Genomic DNA, 21,316 nt, shown 5'->3' with positions numbered 1-21,316 from the left:
GATGTCACAGAGCACATGTCCAGCAAAGTGCATTCTTCATAATAATAGGGCCAAGTAAATAGTATCAATGACAAAACAAAACAAAATAATACATCTCTCTTTAAGGCAGTGGTGGCGAACCTATGGCATGGGTGCCAGAGGCAGCACTCAGAGCCCTCTCTGCTAGCACGCACAGCACCGCCACCAGCAGCAGCAGGCTGCCACTGCCGCCCAGAGCAGGAGCCCCACCCAGCACAAAGGAGACGAAGTGGCCGACTAGCAAGCTCGAGTAGAGGTGGTAGAGCACAGGTCACCAACCATTGTCGATTGGTGGACTGGAAGAAAAGGGAGGAGGAAGCATTTTACATGTGCGCATGCACACACAAGGCCGCGAGCACATATGCGCTGCAAATGGGGCGGGGCTAGTGCCTGCATGATACTCACTAGCCCTGCCCCATTCTTGCATGGTGCAGTGCCTTGTACCTGCACCCTGCGGCACGGCGGCAGCCATTTTTGAATCTTGCAGCACAGTGGCCCATTTTTGCACCCCCGGGTTTTGCGTGACAGAGGTGCCACTCAGAGGCACCTCTCTGCCCCCCCCAGAGGGTACTACAATGCTGATGCGGCCCTGGCACTTTGTGATAAACAAGTGGGTTTTGAATTGCAGTTTGGGCACTCGGTCTCTAAAAGGTTCGCCATCACTGCTTTAAGGTCTTCATTTACTCCAAAATGTCCTCCTAGACTACTATATGTACAACTCTTTGGAAGCTTGGTAAGGATGAGATGATTTGAATAATGGGTGGTAGGGTGCCTCAAAGGCGGGGGCACTATCATCAAGAAAGCTTGAGTCCTAAGTAGTAGTATGATTCTTTCAGTGATGATACACTCAGGAAAACTCTCTGATTTCTAGAGGTGAGCAGATTCAACCTAGAGAAGCAAGGAATGTAGACAGAGAGGACCACTAGTTTGAAAGAGGTGTCAAAGAGGCCATCTACATTAAGATTGAACAGGTCTCTCTCAACAGAGGAGGAGGGATACTACACCACCTATCTCCTGTTTACAACATAGTTCTTTCAGCAATTCCAAGAAGGTTCCACACCCGTTTGCACTATATAGGTGACCCTGAGAGAATAGATAAAACTCCAAGTGGCCTCAACAACTCTCAAAAAGAGTGCTAACAACTGGATGACTGCAAGGAATATAAATCCTTTCATCTGCCACCATTCAGTCAGAACTGAAGAAGCTTCCTGGATGAAAAATGAAATGTCTTCAAGAAAAAACAAAGGAAGTCTTGTTGCCTTTTGAAAAAGCACTTTTGGGACAACCATATCCTGGATGACTGAGAATCTCCATAGACATTTCCCTAATGGGTTGAATTCAAAATTGTTCTGGTGTGGGAAACAAAAAGAGACATAATGTTTTTCTTCTACTGTATAGGTGAGCAACATTTAGGACCCTGACAACTATACAGGTGTCTTTGCCTGCCTACCAACATATATTTCTTCCATCAACCCAACCATCCACACAGATTCATGAAAAGTCCCTGTTAAGAAGAGAAAAAGCACATGGCTTTCTATTTATTTTGAATTTGAAACAGCTGCTGATTGATTACAGATGGTCTTTGACTTATGACCATAATGGAACTGGCCATTATGGTCATAAGTAGTGATGGCCATAAAGTGGGTCATCACATGACCAACCTGAATTTATTGCCTTTTTTGCAGTGATTATTAAGTGAATCATGGTTGTTATGTGAGTCCACTGTCATTAAGCAAAGCAATTGTTCTCTAAGGGCATTTTTGCCAAAAACTGGAAGCAAATGTCAGTTTTCATCAAAAAAATATTTTAAATCATGGTCATGTGACAATAGGATGCTGCAAACAGCTGTGTTGCTGAACACCTAAAATGCAGTCATATGCCTGGCGGGGGCAGCCATTGAAACTTTGGAAGTCAGTTGTAAATACCTTTTGGAGGGATCCATCATAACTTTGAACAGTTGCTAAGTGACAGATAAGTTGAGGACTACCAGTAATTAGCCAAGCTAGTCCAGGGCCATACTAGAATATGAATGAAGAGCTCGGCTGGTAACTTGGCTCTGGTATTTTTAGATAAATTAACAACACTCCCATAAGTCATAGGCTGTCTTTCCATCTTGTTGTCCTCCTGTTGCATTAGGATACTTCCTGGAATTTTCAGCTAGCATATCAACATCCAGGTTAGATGATGAATTCTGAGATCACTATGCCTAAAGTGCCAAGTTGAAAGAGACAATTTTTGCACATTTAAATGATGCATACACCACACTAAGCTGTAACTCCTATTCAGGTATTATCTAAAATGGATTACACACAGAACAATGGCAGAAATATTTTTTGTCCTACATACTGTAGATGTCTCTCTATATAGTACCAATATTTATAACAAGAAACTTTTAATAGAATAAAAGAATTGGAAGATAATCCCACTGACATTGTCACCAAACTAATCTTCACCAAACTGATTTTCCCATCTTGATTTTCTTTGATAATATAACTAGCAAATTCTTCCACTGGTGACAATATAGATAACCCAAAATTTTCTGAAAAATTCATGAAGACAGCAGCAAAGAAGACCTTGATTTTTGAGGGAAGTGAGTATCAGGACTGGATGTTAATTTGGAACATATTCTACAAATATCACAATTGTCAAAACTGTGGGATACAAAATGTAAATCTGCCCTTAGTAAATATAATTACCAATGGATTGGTAAATATAATTACCAAAGTGCGCGCTTTAAAGATCCATAACATAACATGCCTGAAAACTTGGCAACTGGACAACTGGAGAACTAAGAAATAGCTTGATGAGGACCCCTTACTTTTCAGTTCCCTGTAGAGTAGTACTCTGAATACTTCTGCAGTACTCTGTAGAACTTATAACTTATAACTGGATTCCACATTCATTTTCAAGTTTAGGAAACTTGCCACCTATATTGAAATATTATTACCAGATTTCTCAAGCCCCCTGCTTTACTAAAAGATAGTTCCTGCTTTAGAAGTGATTTAGAGCTGTCAGTTCATTAACACAGCAAATAAAAAGTAGCGACATAATCAAAGAGTGTGAAGATTACTAAAGTACTTTTTTGATGATTGGCTCCACTTTTGTGGTAAGATTCCATTAAAATGATATTTTAAACCCTTCTTGTTTGACATGTGCTTTTTCTCACCCTATAATCTGTGGGTGGTCACAGTAACCATCTGAGAGGCCAGTAAATATACTTTCAATCAAAACCTTGCCTGATGATTTTCAGGAATTCACCACAAAGAAGCAAGCTTCCCATCTTTTCTTCACCAAATGCGTCTTGCTTTGTAAGATGCATCTGCTCCTACAAGGTTTCAGAGTAAAAAAAAAAAAAACCTCAGTCTAACGTAGGATGGTTGCAACAGGAGGGAGCTTTTCTTCTGGGTGGGCTAAGGAAGTTCTGTCCATGTTTGTTTATATAACTGTTGATTTCTGACAAACTATGTATGCAGTAACAAATACATAACTGTTCTTTGCCAGCTGCTTATTTCAAGCACTAATTCCATTCAGTTTAGAAAGAATCATTCTGTGCAGTGTCATTTAACATAAGAATTAAGCACAGCCTGAATGTTTGGTAACATATTTCAAGATTAGCTACTTTTAAAAATGTTATTCTGGAAAAAAAAAGTGAAAACTTAGGATAACTGACTGTTCCTCGTGCTTTCTCTCTCCATTGTCTCTCCACCTCACACTCACACTAAACAAAAAGTGATGTCAAAGAAGGTGATGGAACATTCTTAAATAAGCCTAGGGAATTTTTCGCAAACTGCACAAAACTGATTTTCTGTAGTGTTCAGGAATTTTACTTTTCTGAGCTTAGGATTCCAGGATCCCGATCCTCTTTCAGATGTAAAATACCTAGTCTTTAAAAAAAGGAGTTCATCTTTGAATATTTAGAAGCATGATTCAAAACCAGCAAGCTCAGATTACATAGAAGAAAGAGAGCCTTTAGATACCGATATCTAGCATTTTTAGAGCTAAATTTATTATAGTATAAACTTTAATAGGAAAAATAAACACAGCACAAATACTAACACCAATTTAGAATTTCCTACAGTGAAACTAAAAGCTCCATGCAGTAATTGTGTCTGCATGAATACATACACTAATCACAAAAAATCATATTTTACTGAGATTCTGAATTGTATTAAATGTATTAAAATAACACCCAGACACAAAACTACATATGATATCATATAAAGATCACAATGTAAATAGAAGTCTTAATATTCTGCAATAAGCCTTTTATAAGACACATTAAAACTACCTAGAGACAAAGGTATTTCCCAATATAATAAACCATACAGCAGTTGATTTTTTTTTGTTGAATTCTAAGAGGCTTATTTTAAAAACAGTAAATTAATATAAAGTCAAATACGCTAGTGATAGAAAGTAAAATACCATACATAGTCTCTTAATCTTTCTCAATATTGAATCTGTACATAAGATATTGCAAACAGACCTTTGCAATGTCTCTGTCCTACAGATTTCAGCAATTTCTCTCAGTAGTGCAGAAACCTCGGTACTTACAGTCTTTAAATGCTAGCGTAGGATCTCTGTGAGGCAAGACTTGAGAAATGATGTGCTGTAGAGATTCCAAAGTTCTGTCCATCTTGAGCTGCTTTTTTCCAGACTGCCCCCACAAAGTGCCCACATGCCGGAATTCTTCCAGTCCTGTCTTGAATTTATGCAGCTCATTGATGAACTGGATTACCAACGAATCCCTTTCAACATCTGCCAATCAGACATTGGCCAGATTCAAAAGACCCTTCAGGGGGTCTCCCTCCCTGGCTCACTTATCTTTGTTGTTGGCTGAGCTAATTAGTGAGAGAAGGAGGCTTACTGCTTTCCTCTGTGAAACACACCCACCTACTGGCTAGCTGGAGAAGCTAATCATGAAAAAGGCATTCCTCTTCTCATCCTGACATCGACAGACCCAGAGTTTGGATTTCTGTTAACTTAAATAAGAATCCAACCTCATGACGCTAATAACAAAGGGGAAAAATTAAAGACATTGAAAAGGTATATTGAATTTCACATATTCAACCAGTGGTAAAATGCAAACAGATTTGTTTAGGCTATTCGCAATGCTGTCATTTTAAATGAAAACATGTTCTGCCTGGATTTAAATACCTTCCTTCATTTCCTGACACTTTCAAACATTTTAGCCCCACTCCAAATATTTTTTCACGATTATGCTTGCCTCCGAATTTCATCCTAAAATCACTTTATCATTAAGATGAATTGCAAAGAGTAGCTGTTGGTAGATCAGCATTGTTTCTTTCATTTACATTTCACTGCTTTTGTAGAAAATAGCACTCAGGGTAGCCAGGAAGAGTAAAAAACAAATAAAAGTAGATTTATAAAATATAAAAAAAGCCCCCACTTATAAATTAATTAAAAGCAAAATTAGTATTACAAATTAATTGAAAGTAAAATTTAAGATACTTCAATGAGAAATGAATGGCACTTTCACATTTCAGATGTCTTTGGTAATATAAGTTGGCTTATATGCCAAAAGTTGTTTGAATAAAAATATTCTTGTCTCTGACAAAAGAATATCTGAAAGTAGCCCAGTAGTTCCAGAGGCTCCAAGCTATTCAGTTCCCCAGAAATGGGCTTCTGGTAGCTGTCGTTTCAAAGGAGGACTTTCCTCAAGGATATTAAAATTGGGCAGGCTCATATGGAATAATCAATATTTGTACCTCCTTGGTGCTCTGAGCTTGTTTTCTTGCAGACGTTTCATTACCCTAACTAGGTAATATCATCAGTGCTAGTAAGAGCTGTTTGTTGTCAGTTTATATTCTGGCGTCTTGCCTCTCTGGGTGGGTGGGGGCAGTCTTGGGGAATTCTTTGGTTGGGCTGTTTACTAATGGCTTGTTGGCAGTTTCTTGATTGGGGTATTGCTTACTTGATTCCAGCACCTCCACCAGTAATCAGCACTCAGATCAGCATAGATTAACTCCAAGGTCAACTTCAGACCAAGGGATCAAAGTAAGCAATACCCCAATCAAGAAACTATTCCCAGCTGTATCTGTACGTCATAAACTTAGGGTTTACCTGGAACTAATATTATTGCCAGGGAAGTTATTTTGTTAACACAGGTTGGAAGACAAATAATTTTACATAACCATTTAATTGGATTATCCCATTTAATTGTCAAACGTTACTTAATTCCTTCATTTCTGAGTATTAAAACTCACAGCCCAAATCTCTACTAGCCTACTAAAGCCTAAATCACATTTAACATCAAATAAGCAGTTGGGTAAATAATTGCAACTTTTGAGACTGCAGTGATTAGTTGTTGTTGTTGTTAATTGCGAAGTCGTGTCCGACCCATCGCGACCCCATGGACAACGTTCCTCCAGGTCTTCCTGTCATCTACCATCTTCCGGAGTCCATTTAAGTTCACACCTACTGCTTCAGTGACTCCATCCAGCCATCTCATTCTCTGTCGTCCCCTTCTTCTATTGCCCTCAATCTTTCCCAGCATTAGGCCCTTCCCCAGTGAGTCCTTCCTTCTCATTAGGTGGCCAAAGTATTTGAGTTTCAACTTCAGGATCTGGCCTTCTAAAGAGCAGTCGGGGTTGATCTCTTATAGGACTGACCGGTTTGAATGCCTTGCAGTCCAAGGGACTCGCAGGAGTCTTCTCCAGCACCATAGTTCAAAGACCTCAATTCTTTTGCGCTCAGCCTTTCTTATGGTCCAACTTTCACAGCCATACATTGCAACTGGGAAAACCATGGCCTGGACTATACGCACTTTTGTTGGCAGGGTGATGTCTCTGCTTTTTAGTATGCTGTCTAGATTTGCCATAGCTTTCCTCCCCAGGAGCAAGCGTCTTTTAATTTCTTGGCTGCAGTCCCCATCTGAGGTGATCTTGGAGCCCAGAAAAATAAAATCTGTCACTACATCCATTTCTTCCCCATCTATTTGCCAGGAATTGAGAGGACCGGATGCCATGATTTTGGTTTTCTTAATGTTGAGTTTCAAGCCAACTTTTGCACTCTCCTTCTTCACCCGCATCAAGAGGCTCTTTAGTTCCTCTTCACTTTCTTCCATTAGCGTGGTATCATCTGCATATCTGAGGTTGTTGATATTTCTCCCGGCAATCTTAATTCCAATCTTAATTAGTTAGGCATCCTGAATACAGCAGTAAGAAAAATAGTGAAGAATTTCATTTTGTGGAATGCTTTGCATCTATTGCATACAATTGTGTTCAGATTATCAGGAACATTATTCATCTAGCCTGTTTGCTGAAGTTCCTAGAAAATAAATTTGAATGTATGTATGTGTATATTCATATATATATGAAACAGGAATGATGCACTGTTGAGAGTTCATCTTTTATATAAATGTCACGATGATTTTTAAAGATTTCAGGTATTTCAAAAATCTTCTTAAAGACACACTATATTTCTATCTATAAAGAGACAGCTTTAATCTAAATAAAACTGGAGTTAGGGAACATTGGTTATTTATGGCTATGTTAGGCTTTTGGCTAATTGCAGGAAGTAATACCACTTGAAAGTTGATTATTTTTCAAAATATCAGATAATTTTAATGCATTTTTTGAAACAACAAAAACACTTAGTACAAAGTTCTTAAAGGGCAATAAGTGTTCATAATACAAAAATAACAATTACTTTTAATAGAACAATATTTTCTGTTACGCATGTAACTTGTTAAATAAGTTCTGATCAAAGTTCTTATTCCATTGAGTTTTTTTATCCCTTTATTAATTTTTTATTACTCTGTTCTTCTGTAAAGTTTTTTCAAATAGATTTTAAAAAAAAATCAAATAGCCTTTGGGATGCTTCCCAATTTTTAGTTTTTCCTAAATAACAGTAGATCGGATCAAGCATGTCAATTTTTTTTTTTTATATTCTAAAGATACAACATTTTGGCTAAATAAGCCTACCTATAGGGCTCAGGACCCTTGGAAATAGTAAAATGTTGAATATATAAAAAAATATTAGCAGTACCTCATTACCTTTTTTAAATGTTCTCTTAAATCTGTGCAATATCATTTTCATTATCTGACACAGTTTGGAAGGGTTTATATTGGTAACCTTTGGGATGTGGAAAAAAGAACTTTAGGTTTAATTTTTTTATATTTGTGCAAGTGTTAAATTTGTACAATTCCAAGATTCAAGCATCATTGAAAGTTTTATATCAGTTATTGCATAGATTTCAAGGCAATTTAAACACAGTGAAATTAGATAGCAATTTGTTTTAACCAAGTTATGGATTGACTTGAAAAGTCTACCATGATTTAGCCTATGGGTTTAAGATCAGTCCTATTCCCCTACACTCATGTAGCCTGTTACTTTAGGAATTTTTAAAAATCTCACTCAGGATATAAGAATGGAATATATCACTTCAATGAAATCTTATGCAATGGACTTTCTAAGCAATGGACCAAATTTCCACAGCAATTGACACATGTGCATTGTGATGTTTTACCACAAAAGACAATTGCCATTTGTATAAGACAGTCATCATGCACTTTACATAAATCTGTGCCAGACTATGAAGATGTGATTATTTTTATGTTGACATTCATGAATCCTGGACATTCCCTCTCTGCAAGTAGTTCTTTAAAATCAAATTTCATTTGACTTGTGAGATGGGAGAAAAAAAGATAAATGTCCCCATAGGATGTCATTCCCAGAAGCTGGCTGAATCCAAACTTGATTTGATATTGTACATGTTTTCCCGACGTTGTTTGGTGTAAATGTTAGCTTCTCCTTTCTGCAGTCGTCGTCTGATAGCAGCTTTTTGTTGTTTATTTAACTGACGTTTTACCTTCTGTTTTACCAATTCCTGAAATAATAGTTTTATCCAAACATTAAGTCTTGTTTGCAATGAAAAAATATCAAAATATTACAATTACAATATTATAATTCAATTACATGCTATCCATTTCAACCAAAATAAAATTTCTGGGGAGCCTTTAACATTAGTTTCTCTTGATGTCTGCAAAAACCTGTAATAGACTAAAAAATACCAATGTACTTGAGAATAAGCAAGTCATGCAAAGAGGCAAGATGCTTTAGATGTGTTTTGAGTATTGAGATTGTTTGGAAGAATATTAGTCCCTCTTGTGGCTATGCGCAGAAATGAATGCTCAAGAAGTACACAAAATAGATTAGAAACTACTTTCTGAGACCTGATTCACTAGATAGGATCAACATTTAATTTAGTGAACATAGCTACAATACATAAATTTTACTTTGGCTAGTATTACATATGAAAAAGGAGAGCCTGATATTAGCAATAATGTGATGAAGTGCTAAGAATGCTGAGTGTTATTTTCGGGTTGAAATCCCCGTTTAGTTATTAAATTCTCTAGAGCACCAAACATATTGCAGGTTTATAAGACCAAGAGGCAATCCTCACTGACATTGCTCCAAGTTATTTCTCCAAAACAAGAAAGGTACATTATAAAAAAGAAAACTAAAAAGATACAATTAGCACCGATATAAAACACTAGGGATCTGTACAGAATGACCAGTCAAAACAAATCTATATGAAACCTTTGCTTAATGGAGGTATCATCAAAAATATTAAATTTTATATATGACACAGGCGTGATACAAAAATGATCACTGAGTCAAATTGTTCCAAAGCAGAGTTTTCAATACTCTGAAGGGGACAGCAAAAGAAGGAATCCCAGTAATCATAACTAAGGAAAAGAAGGATGTTATAGGCAACTAGATTATACCCTCTTCTCTCTTTTTCTCTCTCCAATTTCAGCTTTCCTTACTCTTTTCCCTGCAAAATAATACCAGCTTTTGTCTCCAACTTGCTTTGTATATCAGGATTCTCCAGGGAAGTATCCTGAAGAATATAACACTGAATACAATAGTTACTTTACCAGCAGTAATTCATAAGGAACTTAAACCTCCTAGAAGACAAAGATGTTATTTTTTTTTGTCCACCTCTTTTGTTCGGGGACCTCTGAATTCCAGGGAGACAATCTTTTGGCCTTTCAAACTGCGCTCTGAAAATCTCTTTGCAATGCAATGAAAGAAGTGAGGGAGCTCTTTGGTTAAGTAGATTGCTTTCAATCTTGTTGATCATGATATAGGTGGGGAATAAGGGTACACAACATTCATTTGGTCACCCACCAAAACAAAGGAGGAATTCATATCTCCCCATCTGTGCTAGTTTGGAAAGCTGTTCTGGGAAATTTGTTTAGGCATGGAAGGGGGCTAGTAGTGGTCTTTTCCTATTTATATATATACTACCAAAGCATGTACTGAAATTAACAAACAAAGATGCTGTATAATGTTAGTTAAAAAGGAAGTAAAGCATTAATCCTCAAAATCCATGCGTGCTTTAGCTTTTTTTGTATTCTCCATTTCATGTTACTCCATATAATATGTATATTTTTTTATTAATAGAAATATATTTTTCATATTTTGTGGAAATATATTTTATTGTGTGCAGTCAGTAGATCACTGTATTTACAAAATTATACCAGAGCAACAGAATATATATATATTTAAAATAATTTTCTCTTAATTCTAACTTGAATATAAAAATAACTCGAAAAGCTCAATAATCCCATCAATACCTTCAGGTTCAAAAGAGGTATCTGTGTTAAGATTAAGATTAGACGTCATTTCCATTCCATTCAATACAAGCATCTTTAAGAAGGTTTTTTTTTTTACAATTTAAAATTAAATGTAACTGTTTAGATCTTAATTGTTCTTCGATAAAAATCATTTAAAACAATAAGGTGATCGAGGATTAAGAAAAAAGAAACTGAATATTTTGGATCCCCTTAAATTGATTTTATCCATTACTGGACTGATGACAATAGCTGAAAAAATATTTACCATTATAAAAATATTTACATTTATATTTCCTAGTAAAGATCCAATGCACCTGAAATTATATTGCACAAGCGTTACTGAATCTGCAGTCAGGCTCGGCAGCAGATGATTGGGGAGGGAAGGAGTTTCTGAGACACATCATGTAAAAACTTACAGGAGGAATTGTTGACTGGCTTGTTGTGCTCCGTACTGAAGTCATACTAGTGGTTCTTGTCCTGTGCTGATTGACATGAAACAAACTTTCTTCATCCCTGAAATAAGAAACATTTTTAATCACCCACTTTTAAACCACTTTCTGCCAAATGGCTTTTCCAATGCAAACACACTGGAACAGTGACATTCACAAAGGCTGTTTCCACAATACCAATTTTGTTCATGGACATAATGCACCAAGGAATTCACTACAAAACTTGCTAAGGGAATGGAGGTTGTTCTCCGGGTGCCTTAAATTAATCTGGTTTATTGAGTATTAGGGTTATTCACACCTGCATTCCAAATGTTCTTACATATGTTGTTTTTAAATGTTGGTGAACTGGCAGGAGACTGACTTAGCCTGACCTCTTCCTCTTGCAGCTACATAAGCGTCTACCCTTTGTCTTGCCACCCACACCATGTATTCATCTCCACGGTAGGCATTATTTGGATATAGTAGTCTTATGTTGGAGAACCCACTTCTCTATGTAAGACCAGCAAACTAATTAGTACTCAGTAAAACTGTTTGTTGAAACTTTCTGGGTACACAGAACAAATCCTGAAAACCTGAAACAAATGGATGGAATAAAGCAAGAGAGGCAACTTGTGGCCCCCCCAGTCTCCCTGCCTGCATTTTTGCCACCCTTGAAAACATTCAACTGCCCATGTTTAGCAGCAAGAAATTCTGGTAGAGTGGTGGGGTTTTTTTTTAACTTTTTTTTTTTAAAAAATAAAAACATAAATAAGTAGGTATTCTTCCAGACCCAAGTGATTTATTTTGTGCTTAGCTCCTTTATTCCCCCCCCCCAAAAAAAATTACTTGTCACATCTTTTGTAGCTCTTAAAAATAAGAAATGACAGTTTATGTCAAAGTAAAAGGATCCACGTTCCTCCATCATGAACTGATCAAACACAAGCTGCCATTTAAATTATCAATATATATTAATGGGAAATCTGCAAAGTTTTAATATTTTCACGTCAGGATCAATTAAGAAATACCGATACAACCTGGTGACTTTGTAGCCTGCGAAACAGAGTATTAAATGTAAGGAAGTTAAAAGGAAGTTCAGAGTATGTGCCAATATTTGAAACAAACTCACCATTGAAAAACACTATCTGCAAAGAATATATGCTTAATACTTGAGCATGTTGAGAGAGGAGCTCACCTTCTGGAAAAGCAAAACAAAGAGACAATACAAAGAAAGCTTCTAAATGTTTAATATAGCTCTCTACCTGAAAGGTCTAAATTCCCCGTTTAACGTAGACAAATCAACCAGATTCGAGCATTCATCTTCATGTTCTTGAACCATTTGATCTTCCAATTGGGTAGATTTTTCAAGGTTCTTTTTATCACCAGGACAATCAACGATAGAGCTTTCAGAGTCAGACTTCTCGTTGGTCATCACCTGCCCTTCAATCTGCTGTAAGGCACAGCTGAATCCCTGCAAATCTAAACTGTCTTCCTCTTCATCTACACTGTCTTCCTCAGGGGTCTGCAGCAAAGTTCCTGAAGCTCCTTTTATCTCATGTATGAAGTTCCCATCAGTCGTCTGATCTATACTGTTACAGGAAGCAATCTCTCCTTCTGGATCTTGCACATCAGAAAATGTCTCAGTTTTACGATTCTTATATTGAGGGCAATCCAGGTAAAGTAATTCATCATCTTCCTGCATTTCTTTGGTGTAACCACTGGCTGAAATTTCAACATCAAGAGAACACTCTTTCCTGGTAATGTTGAAATAAAATGAAACAAAAATAATTTCTCAAGTAACACTCAAATCAAAATACTTCACCCCCCAAAAGAACCCCCATAGCTTATTTATAATCTTTCTAAAAGGAGAGGAGGAAAAAAGAATTGTTATCTTGAGATGGACTTCTAGAAATTATTAAAATAATTATTAGTTGTGTATTGTAAATGGACTCAATGTTTTATTTTCTCAAAATGAGGATGGAGGAAGGAAGATGAATCTTTGTTAGATAATGATTAGAAAGAAAAAGACGGATATTTTCATTCAGATCAACAAAAAGTCTAAATATAAGTGAAAATGATAGTGGGGACTGGAAATAAATGGGAACAATGGGTTTCCTTCATAATACAGTTAGAAAAAAGTTACCAAGGCCTATCTGTAGAGTAGAGTAAATGATCATACAAAAAAGAATGCTTGTTTGTATACACTGTTTTCTAAGAAGAATTTGATTCATAGTTATTGATTTTAATAACATGTCCAAAATGTTTAAAAAATAAACATCTTAAAACTCCAGAACATATAGATAAATGAAAGGAATAGACTAACATCAATTTACTACAGAATAGCTACTTTAAACCTTGTGTTAAGTCAATCCTCTACATGATTAATAAAAAATTACATTAGCATGTGAAGTACAATACATGACATGGGTCCTTAGCAGATACAATTTAATGCAATAGTTAAAGCAAAATCCTATAGGGCTGACGAAGCCGCTAAGAATTTATACCGCTTCTCACTGAGGCGTGGTTCATACATAAATTTTAATACGCCAAATATACCTATAGGTAAAATCTCAATGTATATTGCAGGGGTCTTCAAACTCGGCCCTTTTATGACTTGTGGACTTCAACTCCCAGAATTCCTCAGCCAGCATGGCTGAAGAACACTCCTGGTATATTGTATACTCAGTACTATGGGAGAAGATTAAAAAGAATGAAATACATGTCCATGTCTTAATATACCATACAGCTTACCTAACATCCTTGAAAGTTGGATATAGTTTACTTTCATAGCGGAAGCGCTTCATGAAGAAATCACGTATACATTTCACATCTCTGTCAAAATACCTGAATTAAATTATTAAAAGATTGTCATTTATATCTAGCCACTATCTTAAGACACTTCATGGTTTAATTAGAATAAAGCATTAAAATATCCATGGAACAAACTTTATAATAAGAACAATTAAAAGACAAAAATCAAGCTCAAGAATGAAAACAGAAATTCCAGATGGCATTATTAAATTAGGAAAAAGCTGTTGGATATATTCCAATGCAAATTTACAATAATCTTTAAAGTAAAAGTTACAAAAATAATTATTTGAACTTTTAAAAAAATAAATTATTTTACATAGTGGTTAATGCATCAATTGCTTTGGTTTTATTTTATCATGATTGTGATTTACTGGTTTGTAAGCTACCAACTAGAATGTAGTGAACAATCCATTATTGTTCAGCAAAGCTTAGTTGCAATAATGTAAGAGTTAGCTGAAATTTAAATCAGGGCAACTTAGTTGAGCCACATACACTATTTACATGAAGAAGTTACTCACCATTCAGCATTTGGATGAGAGGTTGATACCATCTGTGGGAAATCAATCATTGTAACCTTGTCTTTATTATCTAACATGAGATTGAATTCATTAAAATCACCATGGATCAAGCCATGGTTGGCAAGTTTTACAATTAATTCCATTAACTCATTATATAGGAATGCAGGGTCTTCAAGATGATGCACTTGACACCTACATAATTTTTTTTTAAAAAAAATGTAAGATAGAAGCTCCATTTAGTAATAGGGAAAAACAGTATCACATTAGAATATAATTGCCTGAAGAGAAAAAAAAATCTCACTAGAACAATGGAAAGCAGAAAAAATTATAAACTCAGACAAAATAATATGCACTGCTCAGTTTCCCTGTTATGTCAACACAAGGTGGTCCACTCAGGTGCAATAAACCCTACAGATTATACCAGTCACTCAGCAATAAATAAGCCTGAATGTATGTGCAATTGTGTGTGTGTGTGTGTGTGCGCGCGCGTGCACATCTGCATGCATACTTATATATGTCTAAGCATTTATCTACATATACCTGTCAGAAACTGCACATTAGAGCAAGGTCAAGACCACAAAGAAGTTGAATTAACAAAGAATAACAAGCAATGAAAATATATTGTCTGAAAAATAAGGTGGAAAATTTCTACAATATTAATATGATATGAGTCACAACTGCATGTAGCATCCATTTATCTTCAGAAACTTTTCCAACACATGAAAACATAGAACTATGAAGAATCTCTCTCCCTCCTTCCATAACAAAAAGCAAAAAGGGTGAAGGGAAGCCTTGAGTGGAACATTTCAGGGCTCCACACTGTTCAACATAAGGATAGACCAGGGGTGTCAAACTCGCAATGTCACATGACGTGTCGCGAGGTATTGTGACTTTTTTTGCCATTGCCAGCAATGGGGTGGTGACGGTTTTGTTATGATGCATCCAGCCCACGGGCTGGCAATTTGACACCCCTGGGTCAGACAATATGATAAATATGTATAATATGGATCATACAGGATAGCAGCATATGCAGGAAGGAACTAGGTGTTTTGGTGGAATCACAAGCTAATCATGAGCTAATAGTGAAATGCAGAAAACTCTAAGGAACTCCTAGTTTTTATTAATAGAAGTAAAGCATCAAGTTCAAAAGACGTCATTATTCCTCTCTACTCTCTATCTAGAATATTCTGCCAGTTCTGGGCATTGTCTTTTAGGAGGAACACTAACGATTGCAATCTTTAGATGCATATACTGAATTACATCATATAAATTAGCTGTTTTACCAAAATAAAATAAAATAGCAAAAAAAAAAAAGGTTATGTTGCTGGTAGTGGCAACCATGCTAGCAAATAAGTTTAAAGCATAAATGGAAAAGAAAAATGAAATAGTGGCACTGGCTGAAGATATAGTATCTTTGATACCGTCATTTGAAAAGGAAAGGGCTAATAGTTTAGTGCTAAAAAAAAAATTACTACTAGCACAATGCTTGGTATGCCGCAGTAACCGTTCACTTTGAAAATCTTTTTGGAGAAGATAAGCAGGGTTCTTGAAATAATTCACTGCTTTGTTAAGAAGTTTGTTTTATTACACACTTTAGCATTTAACTATGTCTATATGCATCAAATTGGTATCAACTCTTAGCAGCCACATGGGTAGACCTTCTTTGGGATGATCTGTGCTATGTACCCATCATCACTGCAATCAAGTCAAGCCATTTAGCAGTTACCATCTCTCTAACTCTGAACTATGCAGGTATTTAAATGTTTAAAAATCAGAATGTTGGAGAACTGGACATTATTTTTCCTTTCAGTCTTTTTTTTTTTTAAATAAGTATAAGTAAATCAATCCTTCTGCCAGGGTCTCAACTACTCTCATTATGTTGCAGCTGAACAGAAGACAGGAACAGACCCACCCATTCTTCCATCAAAAATCAACAAAACCCTATCAGGAAGGAGGATGCGTTCACTGGAGGAAGGGAGTTTGAGAACTAGGGTGCATAGTTGAAGGTGCATTTGAGAACTATGCTGTTTAACTCATCCTACATCTACAGGAACTGAGAAAATGTTTAAAATCCAATATGGTAAACTGCATTACTCCTATTACTAATATAATAATTTTCGATAGTTTTGAGAAATTATTTTGGGAGTACTGCGCTTACCTTAATCATTTTATATATTATTTAAAAGAAAGTATTTTACATCATTTTCAAAAAATTAAAAACATCAGAAAAAAACACAATGTTTCCCAAACTTACCCATTTCTAATTTAAGCCAACCATAAAGTGTGGGGAAAAGAGCCATTTATGCCAATACTATCTACTTGGAGACCTAGTAGTATTAAAATGAAAATTGTTTACATTAAATGAGGGCAGTTCAATGTAATTCAACTAGCATATTTTGGCTTATTCCTTCTGAAATGTGTCCTGAAGAGAATAACTATTTCTGTGTTTTTTTTTCAAATAGCAGTGTCTGACAGCTTATCAGTTTACCACACTGGAAGTAAAGGAGTCTTAACAGGTCTGTGCCAGGCAAGCACTGATACTTACAGTGGGTAGCCATTGACAAGTTCCATTACTATTGCATGTCTGTTGTAGTCATATGGTTTTGGAACAGGAAACTGTCTGTCATACAAAGCCTGGTCAAGGAGAAAAGAACCAAAGAAATACACACAGACAACATGATTAAATACATTTCCTTCTGAAGGGGAAATAATTGTTCTGTTACATTAACTTTGGTGAATAGCCCAAACAAATTTCTACAAATTATGCACAAATATAGGAGTGGCATTGTTATATCAGGCCAAAGATCTCTTTCATTTCTTAAGGTGGCTACTCAAAAAAATATCGACTGAAGGAAATGTCTGGACTTGCTCTTCAACAAACGATACTAAAATAAACTATCATATATACTGGTAGATAAGCTACTAGTTTTAGATGCCAGAATATACCCCTAAAATTGAGTCCGGCTCATCTGTGAATGAGCTTATAAGACAGTATATTTGACAATACTTTTTAAAAGTATAAAAAAGCCGTATATCCTGTATACAGCCACAGAGAAGCCCATCCACAAATTTTTAACTAAAGTACCATGAAAAATGCAGGTTGTCTTATGTGTGGAAAGCATATTTTTCATGGTATTTTGATTAAAAATTCAAGGATCAACTTATTCGTGGATGGGGTTATCTGGTAGCATATACAGTATTTTTAAATGGGGTATAGCCATTTAATCATAGTAATTAGCAGCCATTATAGTTACATCCATATATTTGTCTGATCCTTTTTCAAGGATGTCCATCACAATCTTGTGACAGCAAATTTGTAAGTTGGGGTGGGTTTTTTTGCATGTCTAATTTTCCTGATTTGAATGATCTCAAAACCTATGGTTATATCATAGAAGAAAACTGTTTATTAATATCCCAAAATGTTATAAACCCTGTATTTTTTATTTGTGGCTCATATGGCATGTACTCCAATTTCTATCTTGTTTTGGTTGTATTCTCTGCATCTTTCTCTTTGTAGCATTCTTTATGGAAATAAAAGTGGCCATAACACAATAAAGGATTTTTGGATTTAGTTTCCATGAATATTATGGAAATGCTAATCTGTCAGCCATGTTTAGTAGCCATTATTATAAAATTTAATTATTACTCTGCTACCACACAATGGTAACATCTATTTTTTTTGCTTTTGTTTAATAAAATAGAACAAAAGTAACAAAAACAAAATAGTAAGAGACAAAATAAAGGAAAAAATAAAAAACAATACAACCTATTGGTAAATATAGTTATAAATCACAATTATGGATAAGCTAAATGAACTCAAACAATAAGCTCATGATGATTCTTACAAGACTTATCAGGAACAGAAAAGTAGCTTTAAAAAAACCCCTAACCAACGAGAGAAGCAACCTAGAAAGGAGAAATTTCCTTAGTTAGAACAATTAATTAGTGGAACAACCTGCCTCCAGAAGCGGTGAATGTTCCAATATTGGAAATTTTTAAGAAGAGACTGGACAGCCATTTGTCTGAAATGGCATAGGGTTTCCTGCCTGACCAGGGGATTGGACTAGATGACCTCCAAGGTCCCTTCCAACATCACTATCATTATTATTATTATTATTATTAAACCCTGGCCATTCCAAATCAAACCATCATTTTAATGAGTGAAAAGGAAATTATAGGAAGACAATTGAGACTTGGATGCATCTTATTCTCAATTACAATTACCGTGGGTCATCAAGCAGGGATATATAAATAGTACCTTCATATAGGCAAATTCTTTCATTGCAGCAAGACGGGAGAGGTAGAGCCAGGACATCTTATGTCTGTGTTTATGGTAATCACGTTTGTTTTTCAAGTTCCGAAAGGAGGTCCTCCCGAGCTTATGCAGTTTTAATGCAAGTTGCTCTTCTTCTTCATTTGCAACAATGTAAATATCTTTAAGACAAAATTTCATTCATACATATACACATTATCACTAAGCACAGAGTCAACATTCAACAGTCAGCATTTGGGAGGGGGGGGGAATTTACGAAAAAGTTTATGGTAACTTTCCCACCTTTTCACTGCCAATTAAACTAGTGTTTAAAATACCTGATTCTTTTCCAACACCCATTTGGTTCCCAACAGAACAGATCATATCTCGGGAAGTCAGTGTTTTCAAGGCAAGGTAATCATACCCTCCATTAGTTAATCGATAACCTTGGACAGCTGAAAAATTAAAATATGGATATATTAATAATTTAATGATTATACTTCTGATAATATAACCCTGCAGTTATACTGAACTATAATTCCTAATGCTGCCAATCATCCTGTTGTTTCTGCTTGACAAACACAATCTGGAAGGACTGATATGCTCCAGGTCTCAGCTGTACGACACTGTCGACCTATGGACATTCCAAGGCATATATTCTCTGTAAATGGGCTTACTCTGTGGAACAGGATGTGGTAGAGCTGTGAAAAGTTGGCTTTCCAGGAGACCTATTGATTTGCTCCCTGGTAGTTATTGTAATAATAAGAGTTGGATATCTTTCCTGACATGTAGTATACATTATGTCAGTTTTTTATTTTTATTAGTTCTGCGGTAATATCTATTACTTCTAAATGGAATCTTAAACTGCTTAGACTTACCTAGCCACTGAGATGGCATTCAAAAAAATAAACATGACTATGGAGGCCTTGATATTTTCTGAGCTTGTTTGCACCAATCAAGTTGATTGCAATAACCAATCTCAGATAGAACACCATAGTTTGACAAAAAGTTAGGAAAACCATTTTAAATCAGTGAAGGATTCAAAATAGTTTATCTTAGAACTTATACTTGTTTATTCAATTCAAAAGAAAGCTCCCATATACTAAGGTACAACATAAGTTCTGTACTTAAGTATAAAGGGGACTGAATGTATCTAAAATGACAAATCCTCTGTTTTCTCTTATTTATATAATTTAAAACATGATAGTAAAAATGCATAAATACAAACTAACTTTGTTGGTAGGTGTACACATATATGCACAGAAGAATAAAAACATTTATACTTACTTTTACTTCGTTCATAAGATATAAGTCTGTGTTTTGTTAATTCTTTCAGAATTTTATTACAACCCCCATGTTTAAGACTGGCAATGGAAGCAATCAAACTAGGAGGGACTATTTCATGATTCTTCATGCCCATTTCTACCTATAATAAAAAGAAAGAAAGAAATACAAACTTTATTATGATAAGCCTAAGTTAATATCTTTTCTACTCTTAATTGTATTCTATATGTACTAACATATATTTTGAATATATGTATTTCCTTTAACATTGATATTCTGATAAAATATAGATCGTTTAGTCTAGAAATATTATTCTTAAGGCAAATGAATAAGAGAACAAATTCTTGGCAGTCCTTACTTCGAGTCAGTATCTTCTAAAAGCAATTTGTAATTCTCACCAACCATTTAGGATAATTGGAGAAAATGAAAGACATAGACTGCACCATCCTCAGGAAGACTGGGTTAAAGTTTAATAGATTAGAATAGATTGAACACACAAGGAATTTATCTCCGGTGCATAAGTTCTCAATGTAAAGACAAACAACCAAGTGATAATCATAGATAACAATAGAAGATAATAGGAAAGACCAGTAATAAGCTCCACTATACGGATAAATATTCTTAGTATATAGGATACATACTAATATATATCCTTATATATTATAAATATATAATATATATCCTTAATTTAATAGCATGTAGCTAAAATTATAAGAAAAGAGAACGGCAAACGGTACCATAAGGACTCAAGAGGACAAGGCTGGCATTTTTCTTCTTTTGGCATTTCAGTATTTGGGGAGTTCTGCCTTCGATCATCTTTCCAAAGACAGACTTAAGGTAAGTCAACATAATGTTATCTATGTTTTTTTAAAAAAGCAAACGGCACCTCATCTGCAAACAGATGGGGAAGCCCCAGATGTTCCTGAACTCCCAACAATTTCAGTCAGCATGCCTAACAGCGAAGGATTCTGGAAGTTTAAGAACATCTGGAGGGCCGCACGCCTCCACTCCGGTCTCAGCACTTTTACCCAGAGACATCCTAAATCTCTTGCAGGAGGAGACACGTGGCCGTCCCGACCAATTCAGACCTCAAACCGTCCGCTGGATTATATAAACTGAATCCGCCAACCCAGTCTTACCGCAGTGAGGACCCTAAAATGATCCCGGGAAAGGTATCGGAGTAAAACCACGTTCAATTTTCCCATAGTGTCGTCTGGATAGTCCCCCGCTGTCGAAAGGAAAACCGAACGCTCAAGATCGCCCAAGACGCCAAGCCTCGGTTCGTTATTTGGGATACGCATGCGTGCTCCTCTTCCTGTCCGTCTAATGCGCACGCGCAAAAACGTTACACTCCTCCTCTCCGCGTTAGGGCTTTTTTTTAAAGAGGCAAGTCTTCGTTTCAGA

The 21,316-nt window shown here is 35.8% G+C and overlaps 2 protein-coding genes across 3 annotated transcripts in view; both read right to left on the bottom strand.

Moving 5' to 3' along the window:
• LIX1 (limb and CNS expressed 1) overlaps positions 1-5,777 on the bottom strand; it is a 41,573-nt gene extending 35,796 nt beyond the window's left edge. Inside the window, exon 1 of the mRNA XM_039340410.1 lies at positions 4,570-5,777. Within this exon, the coding sequence (XP_039196344.1) occupies positions 4,570-4,651 (82 nt within the window). The 5' untranslated portion in view covers positions 4,652-5,777. The remainder of the gene's footprint in view (positions 1-4,569) is intronic.
• A 1,812-nt stretch (positions 5,778-7,589) lies between these two features.
• RIOK2 (RIO kinase 2) lies at positions 7,590-21,227 on the bottom strand. Of its 2 annotated transcripts, none has more exons than XM_039340401.1 (10): positions 21,052-21,227; positions 19,916-20,054; positions 18,967-19,083; positions 18,635-18,810; positions 16,922-17,010; positions 14,377-14,568; positions 13,799-13,891; positions 12,310-12,801; positions 11,039-11,135; positions 7,590-8,866 (listed from the first exon to the last, which is right to left on the bottom strand). In XM_039340401.1, exons 1-10 carry the CDS (start codon positions 21,211-21,213, stop codon positions 8,705-8,707), a joined length of 1,719 nt encoding a protein of 572 aa, XP_039196335.1. In that variant the 5' UTR covers positions 21,214-21,227; the 3' UTR covers positions 7,590-8,704. The 2 variants fall into 2 exon arrangements, with proteins under 2 accessions (XP_039196335.1, XP_039196336.1); XM_039340402.1 differs by having other exon boundaries at positions 19,916-20,050; positions 21,052-21,191.
• Positions 21,228-21,316: the final 89 nt, after the last annotated feature.

The sequence above is a fragment of the Crotalus tigris genome, unplaced genomic scaffold, assembly GCF_016545835.1.
Source record: "Crotalus tigris isolate CLP2741 ecotype Arizona unplaced genomic scaffold, ASM1654583v1 scf7180000017744.3724543626:3957646, whole genome shotgun sequence".
In the NCBI taxonomy this organism is placed as follows: Eukaryota; Metazoa; Chordata; class Lepidosauria; order Squamata; family Viperidae; genus Crotalus; species Crotalus tigris.
Note: the sequence above shows the minus strand (reverse complement) of the source record. Positions and strands in the feature narration are given on the sequence as shown.